The 24,606-nt window shown below is 43.9% G+C and overlaps 1 protein-coding gene across 3 annotated transcripts in view; it reads right to left on the bottom strand.

Annotated features, from left to right (window-relative positions):
- The window catches only part of YIPF1 (Yip1 domain family member 1), a 31,110-nt gene that overhangs the window by 2,936 nt on the left and 3,568 nt on the right, over positions 1 to 24,606 (bottom strand). Inside the window, exons 1-9 of one of the 3 annotated variants that reach the window (XR_013995643.1) lie at positions 24,365 to 24,524; positions 23,604 to 23,683; positions 18,931 to 19,091; positions 15,440 to 15,520; positions 15,115 to 15,202; positions 11,902 to 12,022; positions 8,173 to 8,339; positions 6,512 to 6,694; positions 745 to 848 (exon numbers count right to left, since the gene is read on the bottom strand). Coding sequence is in view for 2 of the 3 variants with exons in the window: in XM_081085533.1 (XP_080941659.1) it covers positions 759 to 848; positions 6,512 to 6,694; positions 8,173 to 8,339; positions 11,906 to 12,022; positions 15,115 to 15,202; positions 15,440 to 15,520; positions 18,931 to 19,091; positions 23,604 to 23,634 (918 nt within the window). In the remaining variant the exon portion in view is untranslated. Of the gene's footprint in view, positions 1 to 744; positions 849 to 6,511; positions 6,695 to 8,172; positions 8,340 to 11,901; positions 12,023 to 15,114; positions 15,203 to 15,439; positions 15,521 to 18,930; positions 19,092 to 23,603; positions 23,684 to 24,364; positions 24,525 to 24,606 lie in introns of those variants that run through there. The other 2 variants (XM_081085533.1, XM_081085534.1) reach the window with 2 other exon arrangements.

Raw genomic sequence — 24,606 nt, 5'->3', positions numbered from 1 at the left:
TAAGTTTAAAAAATTTGGCTCTCAAAAGAAATTTCAATCGTTGTACTGTTGATATTTGGCTCTGTGGACTGAGTTTGCCGACCACTGCTCTAACCCATTAAGCTAACCACTGACAGTGGAATCATCAGAGGCCCAGAGAACATACCACACATGAGAATTTGTAAGCCTTGGAGAAACCTCTATATAAAAGGCTAATATGCAAAGTGTCCCCTCGGGAGTTTGACCGGAGAGCAGGAGTTCAATCACTCGCTATGATGTGCGCTGACCACCAGGGGGCCGTGAGGAATGAAAGAAGGCCTCGATTGGCCCTGATTGCCTGCCAGGCCTAGGGACCCTACCTGTGCACAAATTTTGTGCACCAGGCCTCTAGTGAGTAATTTAAGAGAGGTCACACTCAGAGTCTGAGCCCACGTTGAGAAATCACTGGGAAACTAGAAAAAACCCACCAGGACTGTAACCAAATGGAACAAACCTACATTGTGCTGCTGGGAAGGCAGTAGGGAGTAGAGGGGATGCTGGGACCAAAAGGCAGGAGCTCTTCTTCTAGAAGAATCTAAGGTCTTGCGTTTCCCAAATCACATGGATTCACAAACAGAGACTTCAGCAAGAGAGACATGCACGTACACACACACCACACTAAACTGCAAAAAGATGAAGGGGTCTGGCCCTCTGTTTTATGCTAACAGAACTGATGCACCTGCCCATTTTTTACTGTACCACACAGCAAGAAGATAAAAATATAACCTCTTACTTCCTCTTCAGCTGGACTTGGCTGCTACAACTGTTTGGTTTGGAACAACTGCAGTTGTTGGAAGATGGTCCACCTCTGGTGCATCAAAAAAGTATGCCTGCAGAAAAAGAAGACCCACAGGGGAGTTACAAAACAGAGCATTAAAGACTCCAGGCCAATAGTACTGCTGGGTTCGCATGGCCCCTGTTTCCCTGTAACATACTGGTCATCACACTGAACTACAATGTCTCTGCTTCTGTCTCTCACTTATTCGACTGTGAGTGCCTTTTTAAAATCCCGTTACCATTTATTGAGCATTTACTACATATAACTTAATCTTCATAACAACCCTGTGAGGCTATTATCCTCCTCATTTAACAGATGAAGAAACTGAGGTTCAGAGGGGCCGCCATTCAATCGGGTTCATACGGTGAAGCCAGGACTCAAAGGTGGCTCTTTCTAACTCCAAAGCTCAAGTGTCTCCTCCAAAGACTGTATCCTTCTTGTCTCTGTGTCATCAGCCCCTCACACAGGGCTGGCGCATCATGTCAACAATCAATACTCAATGAACTGAACTACGATAGATTGCTGCTAAACCAGGTGGCTCTCTGTAAAGACCTTCAAAAGAAAATGCTAGGCAGGCCATGCCTCATAAGTCTTCAGCTTGGAAATGAAAGGTTTGGTAAGTGCTTCCACTCACCATCTATAATTTAACTGTCAAAAATCAGAAGGAAGTGGAAGAGGGAAAACATTAAGGAGGATCTTCTCACCTGTGTCAATGCCTCAGCATCCTAACTTTAGCCCAGGAAAATACCAATCTCAAATACCAAGCTCACTAGCCTGGAACACGATATTCAAAAGAAAGGTGAATCGTTAATAAATCAAGGAGTTAGGGCATTAGGAAGGTAAAAAGATAAAAAGGACCAAGTTAAGAACCATTTCACTTACTCTGCTCTCTTGGCCAGAAGGGGGCACCAACATGACACGCTGGAGCCTTCCCAGATTCCCAGTTAACTCTACAACAGTCCGGCTCAAAAAGTTCCTAGCTGCAGACGCCCTCTAGTTTACCACATTCCCAGGGTAATTCTATTACTTTTAAAAGTCTTCCTCCCAGAACCCCTTCCAGCAACTGTTTTCTGAGGCAGGAAAACAGTTCCTAACTTAAGGGGGAGCCAGGGGCCATGCTGCTAGTGTTGGGCCCTCCAGTTCCCTGGCAGGAGCACTGGGCCATGCAGCCCCCATGATGCAGGAGCAATGCTTTTCTTCCAACTACTGGAGGAACCTCATCAGATGGAATGAGACAGGAGGCCCGGGTGCTAAACTGGACTCAGCTAGTAACTTGCACAAGTCACTCTACCCCTTATGGCCTGTTTTGTTTTGTTTTAAAAGCTGGAGGTAGCCCTAGCCGGTTTGCCTCAGTGGGTAGAGCATCAGCCCACAGACTGAAGGGTTCTGGGTTCGATTCTGGTCAAGGGCACGTGTGGGAGGCAAACAATCGATGTGTTTCCCTCTCTGTCTCTCCCCTCCCGATTCCACTCTCTCTAAAAATCAATGGAAAAATATCCTCGGGTGAGGATTAACAACAACAACAAAAAGCTGGAGATATTTATTTTGGGTACTGTTCAATTTAATAGTTTGATTTAACTTTACAGACTAAGCTGAAGAATTCTCTCTTAAAAGAAAAAAGGATGCCAGAACCGGTTTGGCTCAGTGGCTAGAGCATCGGCCTGCAGACTCAAGGGCCCCGGGTTCGATTCCGGTCAAGGGCATGTACCTTGGTTGTGGGCACATCCCCAGTGGGGGGCGTGCAGGAGGCAGCTGATCGATGTTTCTCTCTCATTGATGTTTCTGGCTCTCTAACCCTCTCCCTTCCTCTCTGTAAAAAATCAATAAAATATATCCTTTTTAAAAAAAGGATTATATTTTTCCCCTCTGATTTTAAAAGTAATACATATTATAACAAATTCAAATAATACAGAAGTATGAAAGTACCCTGTTATAAAAACACCTTCTTAGCACTTTCTCCCTCTCTCTCTCTCTCTCTTTTTTTTGGTCTAAAAATATATGTGGCATATAGGCCTCAATTTCTTATCTGTAAAACAAAAGGATTGGAAAAAATGATCTCTAAGGGCAAGTTATAATTCTATGACTCATTAGTTCCCCAAATACTGGGGTGCAGGGCCCGCTGCTATTGGCAGTGACCACCTCAAACGTAGGCTCGTACCTCTACGGTCATATTAGCCAAGGGCTCACGCTCTGCTGCTTCCTTAGGCGTCCCTGCCAGGTGTGTGCCAGTACCAACTTAGACATCGTGTACAGGTGCAGCACCGAGGGGGAGGGGACCTCAGCAGGTATGGGGCTGTCACATGCTTCACTGCACTAAGGCAACGGCGCCAATCTGTGCTCCCCCGGGAGTGAGAAGGCCAAGCTGTCTGATTCAGCCAGTGTCCCTTGGCTCAGCTAGCTCCCCTGACAGTTCCTCTCCCTGCCTTTCCAATGATGTCTTCGTTTGTACAGCTTGTTCTGTTTTTCCTGTTGCACGTATCATTCAATCCTTATTACAGCTCCTTTTCCTAAGTGAGGAGGTGGGGGTCCAGAGCGGGGAAATAACTGGAGCAGGGAGTGATGGACAGGACAAGAACCCGTCTCCTCACTCCTGCCTCAGCCCTCTTGCACTGCACGCCTCCTCCAGAAGAGAAAGGAGGCAGCAAGCTCCAGTGTGGAGAACAAAACCCCAGGCACCCTGGCTACACACCTGATCATGGGATGGCTCCCTTCCCTAAGGAGAAAACTGTGCTCCCCTCCAACAAGGGATCCTTCACCAGCAATTACTTCCCTGCTCCTCCAAGTCCCTTAGAACTCAACCGAGCAATGCCTTTTCTCCTGCCTCTTTCCTCCAACTTCTCAACCAGGAATGTAATGGGTAAGAAGTTCAGGAGAAACAGGAAGTCAGTGAGAGGCACCGGTGAAAGGGCAGTCTTCAGAGTGGTGTGACCGTGGACGGCTCTTACCGGGGCCCTCAGGAGTGATAAGCAGCGGAGTGGAACCTGGCGGTTCCTGATGACACAGGGCTTTTTTAATAGCTTCTTTACATCTGAAGAAACTGTCACAGTGTCGGAGCCCATCACACCCATTTCACTGAGTCTCACAAAAGCCCACAGAAATAGGAACCTCCCTAACCATGAGGAAACAGGTTCTAAGAGTTAAGTCACTTGCCAGTTCCACGTGCTAAGCAGCTCCCAGTCCCATGCTCTTTCCCCCTCATTATAGTGCTCTCTTTCAAAAAGTTCCTGGGCAGGTAATTCCTAACTTCAGTGTCATTCACCCCAGAAGGGAGTAATAGGCATAGGAGGTAAGGGATTCTGGCCACAGGTACCAAATGAAATGGGTTACCAATAATAACAACCACAACCACACCTCCCTGCTCTATTATCCAATCTGCCTGCTCCTCTCTACTCTTTACAGAACCTAACAAGGCAATAATGCCTTTTCTCTTCACCAAGTTCTCCACAGTCATATACTGGGGGGAAATTCAGAAGAGAGACAGAAGATGCCTGTGAAAGGCGATACAGAGAGAGGCAGTTACCATGCAAAGGGCATGCTTCTTCAGCAAACAGAAGGGTCACGGCAGCATTTCAGGCGATCAGCAGAGATTCCAGGGCCCGGAATGAACAGGGAGGCTCTGTCATGAGCCAAACCCACAGTCTCTGCCTCAAGGGTTTAAAGCTTAGGCACATGTAGAATGCGTGTAAACCACATCTGTGTTTCAGAACTTGACACTTTTTATGAGACTTGTTCAATGATAGAGTTTTGGGATCTTATTAAACACTTAATGAGACCATAGTCGTCTACACAAAAATATTAAAGATCAAATGGTACCAAAGAAATATTTCCTCCCACAACTGCAAAACCTGACCAAGGGTCTGGACGTGGGCTCTGTGGACGACTCCCTGCGGGCATGTCCTTTCCTTCATCAGTGACCTTATTAACATTCTTGGACTTGGAGGTTTTCTTTTTTTTTTAATATATATCTTTTTTTAATTGATTTCAGAGAGGAATGGAGAGGGAGAAAGAGATAGAAACATCAATGATGAGAGAGAATCATTGATCCGCTGCCTCCTGCACACCCCCTACTGGGGATCGAGCTTGCAACCTGGGCATGTGCCCTTAACCGGAATCGAACCCAGACCCTTCAGTCCGCAGGCTGATGCTCTATCCACTGAGCCAAACGGGCTAGGGCGGACTTGGAGGTTTTTCAAACCCTGCGCCAGGCCTTGTTAAGGCCACGGACAGTGATTTTTGAGCACCATGTCTACAAAAGACACAAAGCCACATCTCCTTAGAATCAAAGGAAAGGGATCTAATTTATGGGATAAGTTCTATGTCCTGTGCTTTATATATATTATTTTATTTTGTCCTCAGAACATCCCTCTGAGGCAGGACCTATTATACCCACATTACAGATTCAAAGTTCACAGAGCCAGTGAGTGACAGAGCTGGCCTTCAACCTGGACCTGTCTGATTCAAAAAGCACACAATCTCCCTAAAAAGACACCTAAACACATGAACTCAAAAATGGCTTTAAAAGTTTTCCATCTTTAAAATGACTCTCTCCTTTCCTGTACTGGACTTCATTCTCAAGCTTTCCACCTATGAAGCTTTAAATTTCAAAACTCTTTCTCGTTATGTGCAGAAACTAGCAAAGGCATCCAAAGCAGAACTCGCAGTCCTATTTATAGACACTCACCCACCCCTATGTCCTCAGGCCAGACACCAAGTCTTGATTAAACATTAGAAATCAGGTAAAGCTGCAGATTACAATCAAATCCTCATGACTTTGCCCTGCCCGGGTGGCTCAATTGATTGGAGGATCGTCCCATGCACCAAAAGGTTGTGGGTTTGATTCCCAGTCAGGGCACATACCTAGGTTGTGGGTTTGATCACTGGTCAGGGCATGTAAGGGAGGCAACTGTTGATGTTTCTTTCATATTGCTATCGTGTCTCTCTCTCTCTCTCCCCCCCCCCCCCCCCCCCGCTTCCTCTCTCTCTAAAATCAGTAAGACATATTCTTGGGTAAGGATAAAAAAATCCTATGACTTTACTCTTCCCATCCAGGAGAGTCTATCTAACACAATGTTTATTTCATGGGGCCAGTTCTAAAGAACCACCATGTCAAACAGTTTGAGGCCTTTAAGTATTTGCATTTAAAGCACTCCACAGTCCTAGCCGGTTAGCTCAGTGGATAGAGCAGGGGTGGGCAAACTTTTTGACTCGAGAGCCACAATGGGTTCTTAAACTGGACCGGAGGGCCAGAACAAAAGCATGGATGGAGTGTTTGTGTGAACTAATATAAATTCAAAGTAAACATCATTACATAAAAGGGTACAGTCTTTTTTTTCAATAGTTTTATTCATTTCAAACAGGCCGGATCCGGCCCGCGGGCCGTAGTTTGCCCACGGCTGGGATAGAGCGTCGGCCTGCGGACCAAAGGGTCCTGGGTTCGATCCGGATCAGGGGCACATACCTTGGTTGCAGGCTCCTCCCCAGCCCGGACCTGGTCGGGGCTCATGCAAGAGGCAACCAATTGATGTGTTTCTCTCACATCAATGTTTCTTTCTGTCTTTCCCTCTCTCTTCCACTCTCCCTAAAAACCAATGGAAAAATATCCTCTGATTAACAAAAATATAAAAGTAAATATATGTAACACTAAGAATGTCTATTTAATAAACAAACAAACAAACAAATAAAGCACTCCATAAAAACACAGGAATGAGACCATACCAAGCAGCCCACAGAAAGCAGCGTGTGAAGCAACACAATTGTCACAATTGTGGCCAATGCGACGCGCCGGTTATCCTCCCGAACAGCTGGCCAAAAGGTCATTGCCAAGACAGAGCCTGAGATGCCCAGCGCCATCATGACTAGAATCCAACGAACAGCTTTCTGGGGGATAATCCACAGGATCTGAAAGAAGAGGTGGGGGGGTTGGGAGGCACTTCAGAGAGGCATATCTATATATATATAAAAGCCCAATATGCAAGTTGTCCCCTCGGGAGTTCGACTGGGAGTTCAATCGTTCACTATGACGTGGGCTGACCACCAGCGGGAGGCATGGAACAAAGGAAGGCCCAGGCTGGCAGGCAGCGGGCAGCCAGGGAAGGAAGGCCCTGGCCGGCAGCTGCAAGGCCCCTATCGGCCCTGATCGCCGGCCAGGCCTAGGGACCCCACCAGTGCACGAATTTCGTTCACTGGGCCTCTAGTCTATACTAATAAAAGGGTAATATGCTAATTAGACTGGACATCTTCCGGACATCCTTTCAGATGTCCTTCTGGACAAAGCCACAGTGGTGGGGGCCGAGGCAGAGGCAGTTAGGGGTGACCAGACCGGCAGGGGAAAGCAGTTAGGGGCGATCAGGAAGGCAGGCAGGTGAGTGCTTAGGAGCCAGCAGTCCTGGATTTCGAGAGGGATGTCCGACTGCCAGTTTAGGCCCGATCCCCGGCAGTCAGACATCCCCGAAAATTCGTGCATGGATGGGGTCCCTGTGGGATCAGGCCTAAACCGGCAGTCGGACATACCCCAAGGCCCGGAATGGAGAGGGTGCAGGCCAGGCTGAGGAACCCACCCCCCATGCACAAATTTCATGCACTGGGCCTCTAGTCTATATATATATAAAAGGCTAATATGCAAAATGTCCCTTCAGAAGTTCGACCATGAAACTGGGAGTTCGATCACTCACTATGATGTGCACTGACCACCAGGGGGCAGTGCAAATATGGCAGGTGACCAGTGGTGGCGGCAGGGCGCTGAGGGCTGAGAAATGGAAGGAAGAGGCGGGGAGGCAGGGAACCTGATTGGCCCTGATCGCTGGCTAGGCCTAAGGACCCTACCTGTGCACGAATTTCATGCACCGGGCCTCTAGTATGTTTATAAAGGCCCGTAAGCCAATCAGCACTGGCCCCCACTGCCTTTCTGGTTTTCAGGACAGCCTAGAGAAACACCACCAGCATGCAGACTCAGGGGAAAGCTTTCACAGAAGGGCTTTAGATCCATGAAGGCACTTTTCTCCTCAGTGCCCATTCATGTTGAACTTCTAAATTCACAAGGTTAGTTTGTGGTGTGTGTGTGTGTGTGTGTTTTTAACTTATTTTTATTATTGACAGTATCACAGATATCCCCTATTTCCCCCCCCCCCCCTTTGCCCATGCCCCACCCTAGGCCTTCACTACACTATTATCTGTTTCTATGTGTTATGCATATATGTTCTTTGCTTAATCTCTCCCCACCCCCACCCCACTCCCCTTCCCTCTGAGATCCGTCAGTCTGTTCCAAGCAATTCCCAGGGTATTTTTCAGGGGCATATCAGTGTTAGGCTAGGAATAATGAAGCCGGTTGAATTTTCAACCAAGAACAGGACATCACCCAGAATAAGTGTGGTACTTACTGCCGTGGGGATATAAATGAAGAGTGAATATCCATAGACGCACACAATCTCCAAAAATGAATAGGAAACGATGTTCATAACTTTGCTGTTTCTCCACAGGAGGAAACCCCAGAGTGCAAAGGGAACCAGCCAGGCATAGGCATAGATGATTGTGGCTGCTATGGACACTGAGGATAACAGGACACAAGCCTTCAGTATACTACCAGAGCACTTCCAGTACCTTACTGAATCTACCTAACATTTGAAACTATTTCACTGGGCCATGGGATCATCATGGACCCTGAGCCTGGCACAGCACCGGAAACATAATAAGCGCTCTATAAATGTGCTGAATTAACCAATCTTTTAAAAAAATATATTTTATTGATTTCAGAGAGAGAGGGAGAGAGAGAGAATCATTGAATGGCTGCCTCCTGCTTGCCCCCTACTGGGGGATCGAGCCTGCAATCCAGGCATGTGCCCTGACTGGGAACTGAATCATGACCTACTGGTTCATAGGTCACCAAACCACCGAGCCACGCTGGCCGGGCAGAATTGATCAATCTTTAGCATTTGTCTTCATGATGATGACCAGTAGTTTCTCATATGGTTTTTTAAATTTGTTTAATAACTAACAACTAATATTATTAAATTAGTTATTAAAAACTTGAATTATCCAACTAAAATACTTCAGAAGGAGACATTACAAGTGTTTAAATGTACTGAGCCTTTCAATCAAATAAAAGCCAACTATTCCCTTGGAAGAACACATAATCTGTCCTCGTTTAACAAGAGCTGACAGTGATTTCTTTAGCAAATTTATTAACATGCCCTGGGTACAGATTAACTTGCTCTGCATACTATGTAGGGTTCCTTCTGTCTCTGACACAGGGAATTCTAGCTCACCGATGAATTGCTTGCCATACTAGTATTCTCCAGTTTCGCTTCCTATTTAAATAATTCTGTCTCTGTGGTGGAAAAGCTATTCAGCAGCTCCTCAGAATAGCAATGTTCAGTATACTACTTTACCTCTCTCCTCCTCTGGCAGCAGCACGCCCTGGAGGATTCGTTCTCCCTCTTGTGGAGTGGAGGATCATAAAACATAGCTAAACCCGCGGCACCAGCCCTTCCTACATAAAAATCAGCAGGTAATTCACTCAACGCTCCTGGCAAGAGCTAAGGCACCTCTAGCAATTACGGTCTGACTGGTTAAGACACGTGATTGTCCAAAACATTGTTAGCTACCAGAGAAGCTTTTTCACATTGGAAACTCCCTAATTAGGCTAAATGTAACTTTGCTGACATACTGCTTTTCTTTCTTTTTTTTTTATAACTAACAGAAGAGGAAAAGAATTACTACTATAGCTACAGCTAGCCACTGGGTGTCAGGTATTACACTGAGTGCTTTATTGAGAGGCAACACTGTATTACAGTCAAGGGCGCAGGCTCTGGATGCAGATTCCATGGGTTCTAATCCCAGCTATGCCACTCTAGCTACGTAACCCTGGGTGGAAGTTACTTAACCATCCTGCCTCAGTTTCCTTATCTGTAAAGTGGGAATAATAACAGCAGACTACCTTATAAAATTAAAGAGTACAAATGGGAATACTTAGAACACAGATTGATAAATAATAAATAACCAATAATTAGATTTTTATATTGTTAACAGATAAGTAAACACATTATTTCATATGTTTTATATCTTCATTTTGGAGACAAGGAAACGAGATCAGAGAAGCTAAGTGGTCACGATCAAATAATAAGTGGTGGAAGCAGGATCTGACCTTGGTTGTGTGACTTACACTCTTTACATAAAATGGAAAACTGTTCATTGATAGTGGCAATGACTATTTTACATCCCATGACTCCTTGAGACTAGGATGCCAGCCAAAGGGGATAAGAACAGATAAAGACCCTCCTGAGCTCTCAGACCCTCAGGCAGGGTGATTCACTTCTTCTTTTCTGTCACTATACCTACACCTACCTCAGACATAAAAATTAACACATACTATTTATAGCAATATGCATTTACCAGTCTCTCTTTGATAACCATCAAAGCTACTTGAAGGCAGGGTCTATAGCTCACTGATAACACTTATTGAGGTAAACTCTAGCCAAGGTCACTTGACAAATGGAATTGGGACTGAATCCAGGTCCAACTCCACAATGAAGAAGGAAAGAGAAGGGAAAATGGGCATGGAGGGTAGAGGGAAAGAAAGAAGAAAGGCTACACCGAGGCACACATACACAGGTAAATGCATACCTCTATATACACATATACATGTATGTCTTCATATATGTACACACACATACATATTGCTTTACATATATCAACTCTATTCATACAATAGCCCTATAATATAGGTATTAATATTTCCATTTCACTGATAAGGAATCTGAGGCCCAGGGAGATGAAATAACCTTCCCGACAAGGTAGAAGTTAATGAGTTGTGGGGCTGGAACTTGAAGCCAGTGACCTGGCTCCAGAAACCATGCTTTTACACAGGATGTACAGCCCCTCATCAGGAGAGCAGGCAGGCAGGGGGGGAGGAGAAAACTGAGAAGCCAAACTTTCTCATTTTGAAGTGGCTCTCACCTGCAAGTCCCTAATTGTTGGTTTTTGTTTTGTTTTTAATTAGCCAATGCTACACAAGAAAGGAAGTTTAGAACGGGAATGTGATGCACAGCGCACGAGTCATTTCTGCATTTTCTCTTCTGGGCCCTGACCCTTTGCAGACTTCTCTTTAACAAAGTTGCTGACGCCGAAACCGGTTTGGCTCAGTGGATGGAGCGTCGGCCTGCGGACTGAAAGGTCCCAGGTTCGATTCTGGTCAAGGGCATGTACCTGGGTTGCGGGCACATCCCCAGGAGGAGATGTGCAGGAGGCAGCTGATTGATGTTTCTCTCTCATCGATGTTTCTAACTCTCTATCTCTCTCCCTTCCTCTCTGTAAAAAATCAATAAAATATGTTTTTTTAAAAAAAACAAACAAAAACAAACAAACAAACAAACAAACAAAAAAAGTTGCTGACAGCACAAGCATAAGTTTTGATGATTAGTCTTCCACCTTGCTCTAGAGCAGGGGTGGGAAATGTCCGGCCCGTCCACAAAATCATTCGGTCTGGCCCAGCCAAGGCATTAAGGGTGAGTTAATTAAATGTTTGACCAAATATAGCAAGCTTATTTTTAAGTTGATAATTTTGTATGGCCCTCAAATAATGTTATAAATATCCAAATGGCCTTTGGCAGAAAAAAGGTTCCCCACCCTTCTCTAGAGCTTCATAATTAGCGGCTACAGACCTAGCTAGCTGAGTCATCGTGACTTAAATAACAACATCCCTATTGTTTCCAACACTTGGATAACACAGATAATGCTACAGTGGAAACTTTCAGGCACAATGCTTTTTGCTTATTTTGTTCATTTTTCTTTAAATAAATTCCAGTTTCTATTGGTCATTCCCTTAGTTTTACAGAAGATTATATGAAATTATAATATTGTGATAGTACACTGAATTGTATACTTGAAAATGGTTAATATGGCCAATTTTATGTTAAGTATATTTTATCACAATTTAAAAATGTACTTGTACTTATACAAATGGATGGTAAATGCTGAGACACTGGGTATGTTTGAACCCGGAAATACAGCAAGCAGGGGCTGCAGCACCTAGACAGAGGCCCGAGAGCTCAGTGGGTAAAGGCGCTCATGGTTACAAACCGACAGCATTCCAAATGAGTCAAGCTACTCACCAACCTTTTCGGAATTCGGGTACATAATGGTATGTCTTCTCTCCGAGATGGATTAAGAAGTTGGAAAGATTCCCACTAATTGCTATGGCAAAGACCAATGTGGCGCATATCCAAAAGGGGCCTGCAAAGGAAACCACAAAATTCAGAGACAAGAAAGTGAAGCACCAGCCTTTAGATTCTTAAAGCGTGTTTTCTCATCTCCCTTGCCCTATTCATGTAAGCAAGGGACAATGACTTTTTAGATGCATTACTATACCTGTTTAATGGGGATTTTCTTTTTTAAGATGTCGAATACAGAACTCAGTAATTAGCTGTCTTAAAGGCAGGGGAGATTGGAATGCAAAAGCCAAAACAACACCCTAGCTGATTTGATTCAGTGGATAGAGTGTCGGCCTGCGGACTGAAGGGTCCCAGGTTCGATTCCAGTCAAGGGCATGTACCTTGGTTGCGGGCATATCCCCAGTAGGGGGTGTGCAGGAGGCAGCTGATCGATGTTTCTAACTCTCTCTCCCTTCCTCTCTGTAAAAAAATCAATAAAATATATTTAATTAAAAAAATCCAAAACACCTCCATAATTAGGTGAATAAACACACTGATTTGTTTTGTTTATAGCTTCTTTTATTGGAGGATCACCAAATCTGTTAAACCTTTACCATCAGGATAGAGGAAGCAAGTACTTCCCTTGTCTAAGTGCTAAATGTGAGTGCCAGAAAAAAAAATAACTTTAAGCAGACAGGTTCTTCTGTGGTCTAAATGGAAGAGTAGGGCAAGCAGAATGCTTTAGGGAAGAGTTAATGCAATCTACCCGTTCATATGGGTGTGTTTTTGTGTGTTTAAGGCTTTATTTTTTCTTTATTTTTAATAAAAAAAGTAATAAACACACATAATTCAGTGTCCAAAAGGTACAAAAGGGGATATAGAGAAAAGCAAACTTTTTCCTCTCTGTTCTCTAGCTATCCATTTCCTCTCCCAGATGTCACTATTGTAATCAGTTTCTGGTAAATCCTGCCAGAGATTTCTATACACATATAAACAAAAGTGCGCATGTGCGTCTCTGTGTGTGTGTGCGTGCATACATTTTATACAAATGGCAACATATATATTTATTTTCACCTTAATATATCCTGGAGATTCTATCGTAGCTATTCATAAAAATAAGTTTTATTCTTTTTCAGTGGCTGTAAAACATTCCACTAGATGGATGGTGCACGATGCTTTGCAGACCTCTTTCATCATTTTCCTTGATTTCATGAACACCATCTTTGTTTCTCGCCATTTAGAAAAAGTACTATTAGAATATAATTTTAAATCTAGAGATTTTAATATGTTTTATGAATTTCAATTTCACTAATATTTTGCAATACCTTTTGGGATAACTGCAGGCACCTTGACAAATCATAAAATTACGAGAACTATTGTGTTGGGGAGATGACTAACAGAAATGGATTAGCACTTTTCAAAGCCACCCTGAATCCTGAAGGTGGGAAAGGGAGCACCAACACTGGGTGCTCCAAAAAGTCTCTGCTGCAGCCAAGGACTAAATCTTGTTCACAGTATTATTCTGAGAGCCTACCACCTTAAGATGCCACAAACAAACAAAACGGGGTATTTAAGAAAAACCCTACAACCAACAATTAAAAAATTCCCACCCTGGCTGGTGTTGCTCCATGGTTAGAGCATTGGCCCATGCACTGAAGGATCATGGGTTCGATCCTGGTCAAGGGAACATACCTGTATTGTGGGTTCGCTCCACGTCCCAGGTTGGGGCTCATGTGGGAGGCAACCAGTCGATGTATCTCTCTAACATTGATGTTTCTCCCTCTCTCTTTTTCTCTCTACCTCCCTCCCTCCCCCCTTTCCTTCTACTTTCTCTGAAAAGTAATAAAAAAAAATATTCTCATGTGAGGATTAAAAAAAAAAAAACTTCCCAAAAGCTTTGTAAAAAAAATGAACACTGACCATGTATTGTTGATGAGTAGAGACCATCCAAGCATATGACCACAAGTGGACACAATTCTTACAGTACCCACAACTAGAAAGCAGAGAACATCGTATTCTGTCAGCCTCTAGGCCCTGGGGACACAATGCACCGCAGACACAAGGAAGCTTGGACTCCAGAGACACCCCCACCGCCTGTTCCTCCCAGGCCTGCACGCTGCTTCATACCACCTTCTCTCTTCCTTCTTCCTGCCAAATTGAGAGTCGACTTATGAACCAAGAGGTCACCAGTTCAATTACCAGTCAGGGCACATGCCCTGGTTGCAGGCTCGATCTCCAGTAGGGAGCAAGCAAGAGACAGCGGATTGCTGTTTCTCATCAATGTTTTTATCTCTCTATCCTTCTCCCTTCCTTCTCTCTCTAAAATCAATAAAGACATATTTGAAAAAATAGTGGACATCTGTGCCATTTGATGAAAAGGTTCTGTATCTTAAAACTTCCAGTCTCATAGAATAAATCTGGGCTTTACATAAATAACACTGAACTAGGGAGAGATCAACCAAAGGACTTATATGCAAGCATATAGGCCTAACCAATGGACACAGACAACAGGGGGGTGATAGGGGGTAACATGGGGATAAGGACACATATGTAATAATTGATAAAAAAAATTAAAAACAAAACACTGAACTAGGTTCTAGTTCTACTTTTTTATTTCATTTCATTTATTTTTATTGATTTTAGAGAGGAAGGTAGGGCAGAAACCCACTGGTGTGGGAGCCCTTTCCCCCCGAGTACTGCGTGAGCCTCTGACCTTTCTCAGACAGCAGGGACACTGAGGATGACAGTCACCTCCGGGCCGATCCCTCTTACACACCCCCAGTGCTGCCTGTGTCCCAAGGGGAGCCAGCCTGTCTGAAGGCAGAGCTGGGACTCAATAAAAAAATGTGAGAGTGCTTCTCTACCCCAAACCAATTCCTCCAAAGTTAAAACCAGCATTTCCCCTTAGACAAAGTAACTTAATTTGTCTCAAGTTTGTAATGTCATCTGAGGACTTTCAAAGGGCACACTCTTACTTATAATCATGGCATTAATGTAACAGATAATTGCCCTTTTTCAAAAATTCTTTCCAAGGTTTGCTACTGAAGCTCAGAAAAGTCAAATAGAATGTTGCATGCCCCACCAACAATGCATTTCTCCAACCTCCAGGTAACCCGCACACTCACCTGAGTTCAACGGGCACATGGTAAAGAATCAAAACGGCACTACACATACCATAGAGATCTGGATTGCTGCGAATATATAACCTCACGAAGTTTTTTCCTGGTATTGGCAAAAGAGACCCTTTTATTCTGTCAAAGACCTGGAAAACAACATAGCAGTAAGTGTACTGAAGATTTTTTTAAGATTAATAAATCAACTACTGTAAAATTGAAACTCATTAGAGCTTTTATGATAGTAGTATTTTCAAATACTATTAACCCTTTTACTTTTGTAAGATCCTACCCAGCATACAAAAGCTTTCACATTTCATTGCTTAACTATAGAAGAAACAAGTCTCCATTACATGTAAAAGGAAAGGTGAAACTGCTTTACACACCTGGTAAGTGTCCACATCGAAAAATGTTTGATAGTATTCAAATGTCCAGAAAGGGGAGCTTTTCTTCTGTCCAGCAAGTAACTGTCAGAGGTAAAATAAAACATAATGAACACAAGTGATTTCCTTATTCTGGATACACAGGGGCGGGGGGGGAGGGGGGGGGCTGATCATATGTAAAATCAGGATGCAGAAAAGACCAAGCTCTCTATATTCGTCAACTTTGCAGCAGCCACACCGACGCTCAGCCTGATAAAAAACAAGCATGGGCTCTGAAGTCACACCAAAAGGCTGGTCCCTCCACTAAGGGCAGCGTCATCAAATCACTACACTCCTCTCAGTCTCAGACCTGCTACCTACAAAGTAGGGCTAACGAGATCTACCTCCGAGGGAGATTATATACAGGTCGTATGGATTACATGAATCCTCACAGGATTAGAGGGAGGATTAGATTAATTATACATAATATACTATGTATTATGTACAATAACATATATGCATACGCACATATACATACGCACACATATATACACACAGAAGGCATTCAGTGTAAATATTTTTCTTCCCTCACTCCCTCAAGATCCTTATTACTGTCCTCACCTGAATTCTCAAAAATCTGACATACTGATTCACTCTGAAGTACTAGAAACTTAAAATAGACTCCTCTACAAAAGAAACAAAACCCCATGTTAGAAGAGGCTCCCATGGGGACCACACCTGCCCCAACAGCACAGCTACCTGACTGCAGAGTGCAGGCCGAAGGACAGGAATCGGGACTGGTCTTCAGTTATCTGAAGAGGACTCATACAGCAAGGGGGAAAATAGACTCGGAGGAACTTTGAAGGGCAAGGGTAGGTACCCTCGGCAAATATTTTTGTCCATTATACTAGGTAAAGGGGAAAAATTTTCACAATTCAAGTCACCCAACAGTGGCAGTAGCTGCTTTCCATGGTGATGAACAGCCTGTTTCTGGAGGCATTCCTGGTTGTCTTTCTGACATACCTCAAGCAGCATTAATATCTTGGAAGGGAAACTGAAATAGAGGAAACTGGGGTCCTTTCCAACCCTAATATTACAAGATAATGAACACCAAAGACCCACATTCCATACTCTAGGCCAGCCGTGGGCAAACTACGGCCCACGGGCCAGATCCGGCCCGTTCGAAATGAATAAAACTAAAAAAAAAAAAGACCGTACCCTTTTATGTAATGATGTTTACTTTGAATTTATATTAGTTCACACAAACACTCCATCCATGCTTTTGTTCCGGCCCTCCGGTCCAGTTTAAGAACCCATTGTGGCCCTCAAGTCAAAAAGTTTGCCCACCCCTGCTCTAGGCCAATTAATTGTCAGAATATTGGTAACCTTTTCCCAACACACAGACAACATTAAAATGATGGGCAGGATGTTAAGATTTTCCCCTATACATTTCATAAACTTTTGAAGCCTGCTGTTGCTCAATGCGATGATTAATTATACATATATATATATACATATACATATACGTGCGTGTGTGTGTGTGTGTATGTGTGTGTGTGTATGTATATATATATATATATAAATTTGTCTGGGCCACAGTGCACAGATATTTGGTCAAACATTATTCTGGATGTTTCTAAGAGGGTGTTTTTGGATGAGATTTACATTTAAATCAGTGAACTTTTTGAGTAAAGCAGATTGCCCTCCAAAACGTGGGTGGACCTCAGCCAACCAGGTGAAGGCCTGAACAGAATGGAAGGCCGACCTGCTGAGCAAGAGGGACTTCTCCAGTAGACTGCCTTCAGACTTCACCGGCAACACTGGCTCTGCCAGGTTCTATTGCAGATCCCTTTGGACTTGAACTCCAAGTTTTTCCCAAGTCTCCAGCTTATTAGCCTCCTCCATCGGATTTTGGACTTGCCAAGCATCTACAATGATGTGGACCAATTCTCTAAAATAAATTTCAGTTTCTATGTATGCACATCCTATTGGTTCTATTTCTCGGGAGAACCCCGACTATTACACTTAACTATACAAATAATTAATCACTCCTGTCTGCTGAGGGTGCCAACCACTTTAATAAGTACTTAAAATACACTAACTCCAGTATAGAGGGGCGGAGCACAGGCTCGGGACTCAGGCTGCCCCGGTTTAAAGTTCCATCTGCTACCTGCCTGTTCTGTGTACTGGGGCAAGTAACTTAAACTCTGTGCCTCAGATTTCTCATTTGTAAAATGAGGATAAGAATAGTTCCTGGCATTCAAGATTGTTTTGAGGATTAAATAAGATGATCCAAGTTAAGAACTTTAAATGGTGTCTGGCAGCTACTAAACACTGAATAAAGATTAACTATTGTGATGATAAGGATGACATACTGTCTTCTTACATTTCAGATGAGGAAACCTAGACTTCAGGAAGTTAAAGTACCTTACCCAAGACCACATAGCTATTCCTACTATACTAAACCAGGATTCCAAGTTAGGGTCCTAAATCTGAGCTCTTTTCACATCTAGTATATAATGGTATTTGATTTAGCATACACTTTGGTAATTATTTTGATAGTGCATGGAGTTTCACAAAGAGCACCTGACACCCAAGAGCTCCACTATTTTAATAAGCCTGGATGGAACCCACTGCTATAAATTGGGTGCCCCCCTAGTGCACTACAGTCATGATTCCATTTATAAAATATTACTAGAAATAGGATTTTCCTGGAACACAACAGTGAACATGGAAATAAATCTTTGATATAAAAAAAGCCACCTGACAGTCACCATCCAACCAGGTGCAAAAACCTAGACGTCTCCCTAGAAAATTCCCTCTCATGCTCTCCCCCTTTGCCACCAAGTCCTAATGAGCCCACTTCCTAAACATGTGTGTCCAGCTCTAGTTCAGGCTTCATCACTTCTAGCCTAGACCACTTCCACAGTCTCCTACCTGGTCATCTAGCCTCCAGTCCATCTCCCTCCAATTTATATTCCACACGGCTGCCATATCTTAAATATCTTTAAACATATCTGGCCATATTGTTTAAAATCTTTTAGTAGCTCCAGATAGTTTTCAGAATATTCATATTCACTGGGTTGAGTCCTTGCCTATCTGTGTCGCCTCATCTCCTGTTTTTATCTATATTTTGCTCCCGATGTAGGTGAAAATGGGAGAATGGGAAATGTACTGTCTGAACTGCCTATATCACCCTTCTCTGCCTTCTTCCGCTGGCTACCACCTGCTCTTTCATCAAGACTCAGTTAAGTGTCACCATCTCTGTAAAGCCTCTGGAAGCCTCTGTAACCCCTTTCTCTCTGCTCCCACAACCCTGGTGCTCCCCCATCCAGTGTGCTTCCCATGGATGACAATGGTCTGTATGCCTATCTCTTTATCCCCCCAAAGCAGGGACCACGTGTGATGCCACTTTGTGTTGCCACTGCCTGGCACCCTACCTGGCACACAGGAGATAGTAAATAAATGCACGAACATGTTTTTTCAAAAATAAAATTTCAAAGACAAGTACGAACCTCAGTTTTGTCAGAGTCATCATTTCCCAGTAATTCATCATCCTCTTCTCTCCCAGAGCCCCTTGGGGGTCCTAGTCTCTTGGGAGTTTCACCAGGACCCTCAATGTTTATCGCGGTGGCATCTGGGTTTGCTGCTAGAGAAGTGGCTACATCACCAAATTCTGAAATCAATTAGAACACGAATGTATCAAAGGCCTTACCCACACTAGAAATGCTATACTTTTAATTTAAAGACCAGCTGTTAAAACCTCAACTCTGCTACAGACCCTGTCTAATACAAATGGCAAAAAGGCTCTGAAAAAAAAAATAATGTCATCTTTGGGGGGGGGGGATTAAGAGATCAATCGAAGGACTTATATGCATGCATATAAGCATAACCAATGGACACAAGACACTGGGGGGGGGGATGGAGGGGAGGGGGGAGTTAAGGGCATGTGCCGGGGGTTAGGGGAGGCCAGGGGAAGGTCAATGGGGAAAAAAAGGAGATATATGTACTACTATTTGTAATGCTTTAAACAAGAAAAACAAAAGTACTGCTTCAGAGTAGAATGCAGAATTGGCATGACTTTTTAAAATAAAAATAAACGAGGTTTCGGTGAAAAAAAGTATGTCATCTAGAAATCAAGCTGACAGAGAATAATAATTATGAGGACAACAGAAGTTGGAGTCAGACCTAGATTTTAGTCCTGGCTCGGCTACTTACATGAACCTGAGTAAGTAACTTAACCTCTGTAAGCCTCAGTGTCCTCATCTATACAATGAGGAGAATAATATTTACTCTAAAGAATTTTGGGAAAGTTAGCAATATGACCTAACTACAGTCCTTAACAGAGTGCCTGGCCCACAGCAAGTACCCAATCTAAACCTTTCTCCTTTGATTCTAATACAAAATTTAATGAAGTTATTTTTTTCCAATAGGCCTATGTAATCACCATAGAAAATATGGGAACAAAATTTAGAGTAGAAACCGCAGAATAAAAATCACTTTTAGTCCCAATCACATAAAGGCAACCACGATTAACTTTTGGTATATTTCCTTTTCTCTATATAATAAGATTCACACCAGAAGATCATTCATTCATTCAACAAATATTTACTTCATGCCTATACTGTGCCAAGTACTAATTTAGGATGTGATAATACTATATAAACAATACTATATCCTATTCTGTCTACTGGGGGGGTTATATAAAAATATTTTTTCCATTTTTATATCAGTCTACACAATGATCACTTATGTGGCTACAAAATATTCTATCAGCTGGGGTCAGGGAGAGTGGAGAGAGAGACCCTAAGTTAACACAATTATTCCACTGTTTTTAGATGTTTGAGGTGTTTTCAAATCTTCATTAGTACTATTAGTCTGTGTAGTGAAAGCTTTTTGAGTTATTGCCATAGTGTGATCACTAGGTCAAAGGATTGCAATGTAGAATGTATGGCAATAACTCAAAAAGCTTTCTCAGTGTGATCACTAGGTCAAAGGGTGAAAACCATTTTTAAGGCTCTTGAGCCATACTTTTTTTAAAAAAATATATTTTATTGATTTTTTACAGAGAGGAAGGGAGAGGGATAGAGAGCTAGAAACATCGATGAGAGAGAAACATCGATCAGCTGCCTCCTGCATATCTCCTACCGGGGATGTGCCCACAACCCAGGTACATGCCCTTGACCGAAATCGAACCTGGGACCTTTCAGTCTGCAGGCCGATGCTCTATCCACTGAGTCAAACCGGTTTCGGCTTGAGTCATACTTTTAAAACTGCTTTCCAAAAAAACCTCACCTATTCATGTCCACAAGCAATGACTAAGACTTCCTGTCTCTGGGTATCCGAATGAACTTTATTTAACTGCTCTTGAATGCAATTCAGGGAATCTCCAGAACTTGGCAGGACTCAGACAGGGTACCAGCAGGGCACCATTATAACTACAAGCAGGCATGAATCCTGTGACTGACAATAGGATGGGGCTCTTGGCTAGCCAAGCCCACTCTTATTGCCTTCCAGCTATGCAAATAGTTTTACGGAGAGAACTGAAGTGACTGAGATTAACTAGGTGGCTGGTATGTTACAATTATTTAAGCTTCAGTCTCCAATGTTTGACTGTGGAAGCAGCATGAGGCTCTGGAGCATAAGGTCCTTTGTTTAAGTTAAGACTCCATAACCCTGGGTAAATTACTCCATACCTCTGAGTCTCTTTTCTTCAACTATGGAGTGTAGGTAAGACCTTCCTTACAGAAAGATTTGGAGAATGAAATAGTAAATATTGTTACAGCTATCATTAAATGACTGGACATAGCATTGACACTTAAAAGACACGTCACGACTTTGCCTGAGGGAATCAGACCAAGGGAGATAAACTTAGGGTATTTTTTTTGTGTGTGTATTTTTTTTATACTTAAGTTTTATATTTAAATACAGTAGTTTACCGGGGGGAAGGGGCTGTCAGAAGGAAGAACAGAGAGTGTTGGGTTAGAAGTACAAAGGCCAAAGAGGTTCAAAGGAGATGATGACTCATCTAGCTGATGGGATTTGGAAAGGCTTCTTGGAGAAGCTGCCATATGAGAAGGATGGTCAGAGGGGCAGGGATGGCATCTCATGCAAAGCAAATGGGAAGAGCAAGACCTAGAAGATGGAAAACATTTCCCGTGTCTGAGAAATAGCAGATGGCATAGTTTGATTGAAATGTAGAATGAATGATAACTATTCACACCTTCCGCTCTCTTAGTTATTCTTGCCTATTTCTGCCCTTGAGGGCAAGATTAGCATGTTCTTATTTCTGCCACCAACATTCTCTACTTCTACATCCTAGCATATCCCTGTTCCGTTCCTGACACAATGCCTTCCACTTGGAGAGTGCTGAACTCCACTTGTTCATCTAACACAGGGGTCCTCAAACTACGGCCCGCGGGCCACATGCAAATACAAATATTGTATTTGTTCCCGTTTTGTTTTTTTACTTCAAAATAAGATATGTGCAGTGTGCATAGGAATTTGTCCATAGTTTTTTTTTTTAAACTATAGTCCGGCCCTCCAATAGTCTGAGGGACAGTGAACTGGCCCCCTGTTTAAAAAGTTTGAGGACCCCTGATCTAACACTACCACTCTTCCTTGAGGAAGCCTTCCATGAAACCCAGAGCGAGTCCTTAACATGGTTTATAAAGTCCTGAGAGATTGGGCTCCTCTCCACCCGCAAATCTCACCCTGTGACAGCCTCCCCCACCATCTGTGCTCTGGTTCCTTGGCCTTCTTTCAATTACTTGGGGGGAAAATCAAGCAAACTTCCTCCCTTCGCAGGTACTTTGTATGTGCCATTCTTTGTTCTTGAATGTTCCCACACTGTACTGAGATAGATGGTCAAGGAAGGCCTCTCTCATGAAGTGAGATCTGAACAGAATGAGGGAGCAAGCCATGTGGCTATCTGGAGTATGAATATCCCAAACAGAAACATGGCACAAAAGCCCTAAGCTCTAAGTGTACTTGGTGTCCAGAAGAAAGAGTGATGGGGCCTGTGTGGGTACAGCAGAGAAAGGGCAAGAGTAGTAGGAGATGAAATCAGAGAGTGGAGGGCTGGATCATGTAGAGCCTCCTAAGCACAGAATGGGCTCTCGATTCTACTCCTAGTGAGTTGAGAGCCACTGGAAGGTGTATAGGAATGATATGGCTTCCTGGCTGGAAAACACCTACTGGAGAGGAGCAAGGGAGGAAATTAGAAGATCAGAGGTAAGGGCTATAATCCAGACAAGAGGTGATCATGACCTTGAGCATGGTGGGAGAGGAGCAGAAGTGGTGAGAGGTGATCAGATGCTGGAAGTACTTTGAAAATAGAGCTGATGGTTTTTGCTGATGAAATGGACTTCTCATCATATCTCTTCCTCAGATAGTAGTGAGATAGTGTAGGTTGTGAAGGTCAGCTGCCTGGATACAAACCCTGCTTTAGCACTTATTAACTATACTAGAGGCCTGGTGCATGAAATTTGTGAACTCAGGGGGGTCCCTCAGCCTGGCCTGTGCCCTCTCGAAGTCCGGTAGCCCTCGGGGGATGTCCCACTGACAGCTTAGGCCCACTCCATGGGAAGCGGGCCTAAGTCGACAGTGGGACATCCTTAGCGCTGTTGCAGAGGCAGGAGAGGCTCCTGCCACTGCCACTGCACACACCAGCAGTGAGCCCAGCTTCTGGCTGAGCAGTGTTCACCCTGTGGAGAGCACTGACCTCCAGGGGGCAGCTCCTGTGTTGAATGTCTGCCCCCTGGTGGTCAGTGTGCGTCATAGCGACTGGTCATTCTGCCATTTGGTTGATTTGCATACTAGCCTTTTATTATATAGGATGACCTTCAGGCAAATTACTTAATTTTCTTATGCCTCAATTTCCTCATTGGTAAATAGGGAGAATAAAATAACTATTTCAGCCCTGTTTGTAGAAGCAAAGCAGGAATTCTATTCAGATTTTCTGTAATCAGTGTACTAAATTTATGATTTTACCATCTGAAGGGTTATTTGGCGAAAAAGAACAGCTGGTGTGGCCAAACAGAAAAACCTGGATGGAGCCAACATTCTTTTACCCAGATGTTTGAAATTATCTTCTTTAATGTATGTGCCAGCTTTGCAATGAAAATATGTTGCTGTGACTGCAAAAATACCGATCATAAAGATGAAAGTGGGTACCCAACTGATGTACCTTCAAACTGCAAGTCATCTACAGCTGCCATTCAGCCAGTGGTTCTTCTCCCAATTATTAGAAAGCAAATTTGCAGAGGTCTAAAAGGGAAAAATGAATAAACTTAAGAGGATACAAAAATATAATATCTGCAAAGAAATCTCATTTCGGCATTCGAAATGTTATTTGCTTTTCTTTTTAGTGGGGTTCCATAGTTTTTATATAAAGATAAAGCATTAGATATTATAAAGAAACTAAGTGGGGGACAGTCCAAAGGGATTTCATCCAATTTCACTCACTACGTGTTTAGGGACCAGATGCAGCCTGGAGATGGAAGGATGAGGTTGAGAAAGGTGTCTCTGAGGACAGTGAAAAGCAAGAACAGTTAAGCCTAGGCCGTGGTTAAGGTCATAGGCTCTGAGGTCAGACAGACCTGGGTTTCATTCCCGATTCTGCTGCTCTTCGCTGTGTAACTGTGGGCGCCTGGGGCCTCAGTTTCCTCATCTGTAAAATGGGTTCATAATGATACCTACACATACGGTGTTGGAGGCGGGGGCATTAAATAAGACGGTACAGCGCTATGCACAGCCAAACAGCAGGCGCTGGAGGGATGGCGACCCTGCAGCCTGTAATACCCCGAGCAAAGGAAGGTCTGGGAGAGAGCTGCCCAAGAAGCAGAGGCGGTGTTTCAGATGGAGGAGCTGGGCCTCAGTGGCCAGGGCAGGTAGGGGGTCCCGGGCCCACTCGGTCCCAGGCAGGCCCCGCACACCTGGCCGCCTCACCTCGGGGGCCTAGGCGTCCAGCCGTCTAGCCGTCCAGCAGTCCAGCCGCCCAGGAAGGCTAGGTCCTGGGATGCTCCGAGCAGGTTCCGGTCCCTCCGAGTTGCCGGAGACCGGAGATCCGGGGGCGGGACTGCTCCGCCTTCTCCAGAGCCCCAGCCTCCTTAAAGAGACAGCAACACCAGTAGACTTAGGTTGGCGGCAACCCGACCTACCTGCTCCTTTCGCCCGCTGCTTCCCGTGCG

The sequence above is a fragment of the Myotis nattereri genome, assembly GCF_964212035.1.
Source record: "Myotis nattereri genome assembly, chromosome: 3".
Lineage (NCBI taxonomy): Eukaryota > Metazoa > Chordata > Mammalia > Chiroptera > Vespertilionidae > Myotis > Myotis nattereri.
The sequence above is the reverse complement of the archived record's forward strand: the minus strand, read 5'-3'. Positions and strand labels throughout refer to the sequence as shown.